Below are 9,086 nucleotides of genomic sequence, written 5' to 3'. Positions count from 1 at the left end.
AAGGAGGAAAATATCAATGAAAAGTATAGCAGCCTTCAGGCTGTTGGTGGGATAGATGCACAACCCAGAGAAGCTGGGAGGGTAAACTGCTAGTAAACCTGAGGGAAGTCCTTCTCTTCCTCACAGTGACAAAGCAGACTTTTGAAAAGATGATTATTGTCCAAGGGAACACTTGACTGCTTGTAGACCATCTTAGCCTCTGGGACACTAGGATCAAACCTGCACATGCTGAACTGGAGTGAGGGCAGTCCCCCCACAGCAGGCATTCATATAAGAAGTTGGTGCCTTCCCTCACCCTCTTCCAGAGCCAGGGTTCTACCTCCCTACTGCTCCCCAAGTTCAGTCACTGTCAAGGTTCTAGCTTCTGCTGCAGGGAAGGAAAAGAAATTGACCAGAAATGAAACTGAAGTTTTAATAGTATGCTTCAGAAGTAGAAAGTAAAATATCGTGAAATTTGTCCAAAATGTTATAATGATAGGAATCTGGAATTCAACAAAGCATACTTGAGAGCAGTGAATGGGGGCAGGGGGGAGGCTGTAGGCAGGATACACTTTTAATTAATATCCTGCTGAGCCGAGACTACTCAATTAATATATAGAATCCGACTACATACATAATTTTGAATCATGATTTTTTGCTTAATAATTATACGATTTTATCATCTTAAAAAATCTCTATAAATGTCATCTATAATATTTTCATAGTTCCATTTTATACATATGTCAATTTTTAAACTATACTGCATTGTAAAACATTGGTGGTATTTTTAACTTTTAATATTTGAATTACAATATCTGTCTCTTTAAATATGATTATTATCACTATTAAATATCTACCGATCTTTGGGCAAAGACTCTTATTTATTTTTTAACAGGAGACAGTTTGGGGTATTGATAAGCCAGCTAGGAATTTTGATAATGTGTTTACTAATCTGGCAGCATTACATGTTTTTTCCTCCCAATGTTTGACAATTTGTGCAGACCTAAAAGCTGCAGTCAAATAAGATATATTGTGTCCCTGCTTTCTAGAATGTAAGCATGAGGACAGCAGTTCTCTGTTTCTTTCTCTACATTGTGCCTAGGATCTTAGAAAAGGGCCCTGCACTAGAAAGGCATTTAAATAAATATTTTTGAATGTAAATAAGTGAATGTGGTTTGAAATAGAAGTGGGACCTAATTACTCCTTAATTTCCCTTTGGTTTTTGCAGAATGGTTTGTGGGAAACACATAAGTACCTGGGTGGAGCAACTTTGGATCTAATGAGGGAAACAATGAGAGGACCAGGTCCTGTAGCAGAAGACAGACAAAAGGTAAGAAGGAGATCAGGTCCCTAGCATCTGAACAAATATTGACGTGGTCCTATGACCTTGTTCTTTGAGAGATCCAAATTAATTAATCTCATTAATAAGAATCAAGCTTGTAACAAGATGACTGAAACCAAGCAATGGCCATATGGAGAATATCATTCCTAGTTTTGTTAAGTGGTGGACAGAACTCACACATCTAGCTCTCTGCTGGCCACTATCCCAGTGAATAGAAAGACATTAAATAAATTTTTAAAAAAAGGTTTTAAAGATTAAGAGCATAATATTAAGGGTGAGAGGCAGAGAATGTCAGCAGTTAATCACCAGTCTGAGGAAATTCTAGAAAATAGAAATAAAACCAGATTAGACTAAAGGAATAAACCAAAGAATAAAAAAAAAAAATGACAGCCTCACACTTCAGAGGTAAGAGGGATCCTTTCTAAAGGATGCCCAGAAAAATTCCTAACTTCAAAGGCAGCATTTGCAAAATTTTGTTCAAGATGAGGCTAGCACACTGAAATGTTCTTTAAAAGTTCTGAAGACAGTTGGATCCTCCCACTCCCCCTTTCTTGTCTTTCCCCTGGGATTACATTTCCAAATTTAGTGTATAATCTCAGCATATGAGAATTACTTAAAACTATGAAACAACATCAAATTTCAACAATTAAAAAATTACTAAAAAACAGTAAGGGGAAAGATAGGGTGTCTCTATAAGTATCCTAATTTCCTTATCTTTCATACCAAAAAGTAGATAAATGCTGTCTAAAATTAGCAAGTCAAAAACTACAAGTGATGTGTATTATTTTAGGTTAAGAATAACTACCACAAACAAACAAGAATGCTTTTAAAAACATACAAGGGTACTGCTGAAAGTTTATCTCTGGGGAGTAAGACTTTGGTATTGGTACAGGAAATGTAGGCATGGGGGAGAGGGGGAGTTTCATACAAACACATTTGTATAATTTAAATTTCTTTTGTGTTTTAATAGTTCTTCAACAAAACAAGCTAATTTTTAAATGCTTAGTAGGAGAAAAATATAAGGAAGTGAACCAAAATATTAGTAGTGGTTTGTTGTTGTTGTTGTTGTTGGTGGTGGTGGTGGTGTGTGTGTGTGTGTTTATTATTCTTCGTTTTTTGCAGTGCTAAGTATTGAACCCAGGTCCTCAGCTATGCTAGGCAAGTGTTCTGCTACCAAGTCACATCCCTCAGCTCAATAGTGGTTGTTTTTAATCAGAAAGAATTAAGAACAACAACAAAAACATTTTTTTGTTGTTTTTGGTTTTCTACAGTTCCACATTTTCCATGGTATCTCTATTACTTGTATAAATAGAAAAAAATCATTATTAAGAAAATGTCACAACCATGGGGTTTCTGTAAAGTATTATACATACAAATAAATAATTAAAAACAATATTTAATTGAAGGCCAAGAGGAGAGACTGAGCATTGTAGCTGCTGATAGCAGGAAGAGGAATTTGGCACTAAAGGGAAGGAGTTAGAACTGGTACAGGAAAGTAATATATTTCTTTCTGACTATGCACTGGGAAAAAATGTTTGACCAGCCATGGAGCTTACTGAGCTGCTCCTGGATTTCTCATCGCTGTATCCTCTGCCCATCTAGATTTTTATATATGATGAGACCATCAAATCCATTTCCCCTGTCTCTTATTTATTACAACCAGATAAAAATCTGCCACCAAATAGATTATATTTTAAAAATTGCTCTTTCCTGGTTTTGGCCTGCCACCAATCAGACATGATTTTACAGAGTTAGTTTCATGATCACACATTGCTCTTCTCACTAGGCCAAGGAGTCAGAGTGTTCAGTACTTCTGTGGGATGGTTGCTACACATGGTGTATTTAGGATAGAATATTATCAGGAAGCATCTGGTTGCTGCAGGAGGTGCCTTTTCACAGCAGCTGTAATACTGGATCAATTATTAGACTGTGCAGCAAAACTGTCCTACACGTACTTTAATGTCATCCTCATGGCATCTGTCTCTGTCTTTGCCTTTCTTTTAATTTTTCACTGGTGAATGCCCTAGAAGGACATATTACTTGATGCAAAACCCAGCAGAGTATCTATAGAAGTCAGTGGTCCAGGGTGCACTGTTGGTTGAACATGAAAAGGGTACTATGCCCATCTATTATCTGAAGAGCTCCTTCAGAAATATACACCATTTAAGAAAGCCAAATGAAGGTCATTCAGAAGTTTTCATGCAATGTTTCCAAAATTTGAAGGACTTTTACTTTTTGAAGGACATTTTTTTGTTATATTTTGGAGGTCTATTTCTGATCCCACTGGTGGACTTTTTCCATTGCAGGCTATAAAGATATTTTAAACTATACACAATTTCTGCAGAATTGCAAAACTTCATCTATAGGTTCTATGGATGAAGATTCTGTGGAGTTGTAGAACGTATTGACATATTCAGGGAGCAGTGGCTGCCTGTACACTGGATTGTCTAAAAGTCAGCTGGATCTTCTTGGTCAAGGTTTTGGTTTTCAAAGTGTTATCCACAAACAAGCAGTATTTGCATGACTATGAATCACTCAGAATTTTAGGCCCAGTCCACACCTATGAAATAAGGATCTTCAATTCAGGTAATTCATACGCATAATAAAGCACTGGTTTCAGATAATCCAAGCTGCTTTGGAAAAATCTGTCAAAACAGAGACTCTATATCTTATGAATTGCATACCTAGCTTTCTTTCTTTTATTTTTTTTTCTTCAGTGTTGGGAATTGTACCCAGGGCCTCCAGTGTACTATACTAGGCAAGTGCTCTACCACTGAGATACCTGAGATATATCCCCAACCCTGTTTGAAATTTTATTTTGAGACAGAGTCATGCTAAGTGGACCAGTCTGGTCTATAACTTGGGATCCTCCACCTTAGATTCTCCTGAAGCTGGAATTACCACTGTGCCCAACCACAACCAGCTTCTGAGCACGCTATATCACTCATTTGATATTCAAGTTAAGGTAGATACTTCTCATGAACATTGTAGGATTTCAGATGGAAGGTATTCTAAGCATGAGACCCAGTGCCCTAGGGTTTGGAATTAGCCCCTTCATTGCTTTGATGATTCAGATCATCAATTTTAATCATAACCAAAGTTTATCAGAGAGGATTCCATCTCCTGAAGAGTGTTCAGGTTTTAATCTGGAATCTGCTTTCTGCTCATTATTGCATTATTTCTTTGAGAAGCACTTACATTATCTACTAGCCAGATGTAGGAAGAAAAGACAGACTTAACAATTGATGTGAGTCAAAGAACAAAGTTTTAGTTTTAGAACTCACCTTCTGTGTCATGGCCTCTGAGTTTTCACCTGCCAGTCCCAGAGTTTCTTTGATAAAATATGCAGAATACTAAGAAAGATGGTGCTTGTATGTTTTGTCATATAGAAATACTCTGCAAGACTGGATTCCTACAAACCTCTTCAAAATCACAAAAAAAACCTCCGTTTTAGATTAAATAGACACATGTCCAGATGAACTGAGTGCAGAAGAGTTCATCAACTCAGGAAAACAAATCCACACTTGTGGCGCCAGTGAAAAGAGACCCCAAACTTCAGTATGTGTTTTGGTTTGGACTTACTTGTTTGTTTGTTTTTCACCACTTGCATGAACCTGCAAACATGATAGAGCAAAGCAAAGATGATTCTTGTAATCATAATGAACAGAGACCATCAGAACACCAAGGTCCTGATGTAATTAAATCTTATAAGACAGATGGATTGTCCTTTTTCCTATTAAATATTTCTGTTAAGGCACTATGTTCTGGGAAAAATTATGATCTAATCCTGTGTTCTAAGCGCCCTTCATCTTAAGGAAATACTACAGTTATTATTCATAAGCTACTATATGATATGTCACCATCCATTTTAAATGACCTTTTCAAAAATTATGTAGTCAGTTGAGTCACAATGTTGAGAAACTTCAGCTCACAAGTTCAAATCTCCATGAGCTTCCAAGAGGCAAATGGCCCATCTTTCCCTCTTATTTTATAATGGTTGTCTAATGTATAACAAATTAATAGGAATTTCTATAAGATTTTTATTATAAGAAATTCCAGGGATTGCGGGGAGGAGACATAACTTCTAAATCACAAAGTTTGTGCTAAATGACTTAATGTATGCAAAAATATTAATAGAGCCTTTCTAATCTTCTCTTGACAAACACTGCTGACAGTCATTTGAGAGTTCTTGTTTCTGGAGTATTCTTTGAAATTCAATAGGAGATTTATTGAGGAATCTGCAAGAGGGAATAAAGAATGATGATTTGAAATTTGTAATTCAAATGTACTTTTCTCTAAATCTTAAAGTTCAGTCAATTGAAATATAAGTTGAAAAAATATAAAACTCAATAGCTTTCATATTTCAGATTGGCATGGTTAAGAGCAAAGGATTTGAAGTCAGAAGTCAGAGAGACCTGGGTCTGTCACTCAGGAGTTGCAAATTGGCGCAAGTTGCTCACAGTTCCTAAGTTTTAGTTCCCCTATTTGTAAAATGAAAAGCATAATGTTAATTTCCTCAAGTTATTTTGAAAATTAAATGATTGCTTAGTGAATTACAAATAAAATATATTATATTATTGTAACATACCTGCAATATCTAGCTAGAGAATATGAGAGATATTATGTAGATAAATATTGTTATTACAGATATTGATATATTTAGCAATATCTATCTAGATAATGTAAAAGAAAAATACTTCTTTAACAACAGTAACATTCTGTGGCCTACATACAGAAAAGCTAAAAATATATCATGTCTCTAGAAAGGAAAACTGAATAAAGAGGTCAAATCATCTCAAATTGATTTATAGGCTAATTATAACTCCCCAAAATATTTTCTTTAAACACTTCAAAATTATCTTAAAATGTGTTTAATTTAGACATATAACATAACATATTTAACTACATTACTACTTATAATACCTTTTTTTTCCTTTTCTTTTCTTTTTAAATATTTTTTTAGTTGTAGATGGACATAATACCTTTACTTATTTATTTTTATGTGGTGCTGGGGATCGAACCCAGTGCCTCACCCATGCTCGGTGAGTGCTCTACCACTGAGCCACAACCCCAGCCCACTTTTTTTTTAAATAAATACTTGTATAATAATTTTATGTTTATATATTACAACTTTTTAAAAAAATTTCTTCAAAGGTGAAAGTTTTAAAAAGTGGAACTGGGTAAAGGGATGCAATGATTTTAAGACTTTCTGATATTTTAATAACAAAAACCTTTCAACAAATTTATGCTCCCAACAAGTATGAAAATGTCTGGTGTTTATATCCTTACTGAAAGCAAATGAAAGAGAATCATAAAAGGAAAAAGAAAGAGAGGCAAACCCCGAAGAATCAGCAATACTTTATTAAGCATCAGAGGGTCACATTTTCAAGAGGAAAATGGTGACTGGCTACAACAAGGGTATGGACCAGGTCATAGGAGGTGTTTGTGAGATACTCTTGGTGGGCTTACTTTTGGCAACCAGGGGAACTTTGGCAGATAAGGGAAATTGTAAAAGGTCAGAGTCCTCAGTCCTCATCCCCCCTGCATCCCTCCCCTTGTAAGTTTCTACCTCCTTCACATACCCTCATTCAGTATTTTTATTTTTGAAATATGAAATGGAGAGATAAAAGAGCTATCTATTTGTATCTAGTACTTTAATTTTGATAATATTTTTAGAGTTTTCTAATGGCATTAGACTTTTCTGCTTTTGTTAACATGTTTAATTTTTACCTAGGCAACTGTCTTTTCATAACTTCTATGAATGGGTTTAGTGGAGACTTTGTATTTTTAATAATACATTTATGCTTTTAGACTAATATTTTATATTATGTAGTGTGTCTTTTTTCCTCAGCTTATTGTCTTTTAAATGTGATTATATTTTTTGCTATCGAAAAAATTGTAATGTTTAAAATCAAATTTGTCATTTTTGTATGTGTGCCATCTTTCACTATTTCAAATTTAGTTGTTTTCTACTTGCTGAGATTGGATATTGGCTTTTTTTTATGTTTCTCCTTTATAAAATTTGAATTTTATTAAATTCTTAAATACTTTTGGTGTGTGTTTGATGAAATTATATGAGATACAGATTATAAACAAAGATTCTTACTACCCTGATTTGATAAATATCAAATCAGAATTATTTGATAAATATCAAATCAGAATGATTTGATAAATAACCTGAATAATCCTTTCTTTTTTATTTAGGAAGTTTTATTTATCATATTTTTTATTTTTGTTTAGGTACTATTCAAAAAATTCTTAGCACTAATATTTGGACATGGCATATTTTTTCTTGCAATTAATTGTTGTTGTTGTTGTTGTGACAGGTTCTAAGTTGCTTAGGGCCTTACTAAATCCCTGAGGCTGGCTTTGAATTTGTAGTCCTCCTGCCTCAGTCTCCTGAGTCACCGGGATTACAGGCATGCACCCCCATGCCAGGTGAAATTTTTCATTTTTAAAACACCATCAGTTCCTCTAAATTTGAGAAATCATTAAGACAACACAAATGTAGCAACTTTTAAAAAAAGAAATAAACTTAACTAAAATTTTATTAAATATGCAAAAACGTTAATTGTCTTTGAATTCTAGAACTACAAGAATTTTGTTATTTGTTTTTAAGATAAATGTTCTGATTTGTCTAACATGGACATACTTGACTTTTCTGAATTAGAAAAGGATAAAGTACCTCTGAAAACTCAAAAAATATGTATTTACTTTTACAACAATTCATGACTTTCTGCCTGTGAGAAACATACAAAATAAAAATTGTCAATTTAGATTCCTTCTCTGATGCACTATCATAGACTCCTAGATATCCAAGTTAAGTTATATTATATAAATTTTAATTATCTCTGATGAAAATACATAAAAGTCTTTGAGTTTTAATCAACAGATTTACAAAGTATCTACAACTTGTATTTTTATTTCAAAGCTAAGTGATGTTAAAAAAGATAACTGGGAAAAGAAAAATACAGAATTATTATTGTGGGTCACATTTTAATTATCATGAAAATTAATACGTATCCTGTTTTTTTTAAAAAAATTCATAACAATTTGGGTGGTTCATAAAGAGAAAAACTTGTACCTATAAAGATATTGAGTTTTCCAAATTATTAAAATATATAAGATGTAAATTCATACAGTAACAAAAAAGCATCCAGCACAAATATTCAAAGAACATCTGTAATGTGAAAAAAATGTGAGGAACTATTAATAGAGAAATGAGAAAACTAGAGCTATTCCACTGGGAATGCTCCCAGATTGTAGCACCATTACTGAGCATAGCCTTCCAAAGATAATTATGTTTGGAATATTTACATTTGGACTAAATGGGCACTAAAAGAAAGTGCATTGTAATTAGTAGTGGATAAGCTTGCTAGGACACAACCTTGCTTCAGCCACAAACATTGGATGTCCAAATAATATCATTTTCCTAAGTAAATTTTAATATTTTATAAGACAATTACTCATTTATATGTCTCATTTGGCATGTAAAACTTTCCCCAGAGTGATTCCAGGAGGAAAGTTACCCTAATTGCAGGAAGTTTGGAATTAATCAGGCTGGAATGGACAAGCTATTATAGATATTATAGTTTATTATTTTGAACCTCACTGATTTAAGAACTTATGATCACCCAAAATAGACCAGGTTATTGTTTTCCTTGGAGCTATCAGGAAAGAATGTTTACTATGCAAATTAATATCATAAATGTGAATCTCCTAGGAGAGAAAACTGATTTGAACACTTCAGCACATTGTTTTCCTA

The 9,086-nt window shown here is 33.8% G+C and overlaps 1 protein-coding gene across 2 annotated transcripts in view; it reads left to right on the top strand.

Moving 5' to 3' along the window:
• Positions 1-9,086, top strand: part of LOC120889078 (SH3 domain-binding glutamic acid-rich-like protein 2) — a 167,663-nt gene that overhangs the window by 10,623 nt on the left and 147,954 nt on the right. For both annotated transcript variants that reach the window (XM_078019703.1, XM_078019705.1), the window contains exon 2: positions 1,208-1,309. In XM_078019703.1, the coding sequence (XP_077875829.1) occupies positions 1,259-1,309 (51 nt within the window). In that variant the 5' untranslated portion in view covers positions 1,208-1,258. The remainder of the gene's footprint in view (positions 1-1,207; positions 1,310-9,086) is intronic.

Source organism: Ictidomys tridecemlineatus, chromosome 8 (assembly GCF_052094955.1).
Source record: "Ictidomys tridecemlineatus isolate mIctTri1 chromosome 8, mIctTri1.hap1, whole genome shotgun sequence".
Classification (NCBI taxonomy): domain Eukaryota; kingdom Metazoa; phylum Chordata; class Mammalia; order Rodentia; family Sciuridae; genus Ictidomys; species Ictidomys tridecemlineatus.
Note: the sequence above shows the minus strand (reverse complement) of the source record. Positions and strands in the feature narration are given on the sequence as shown.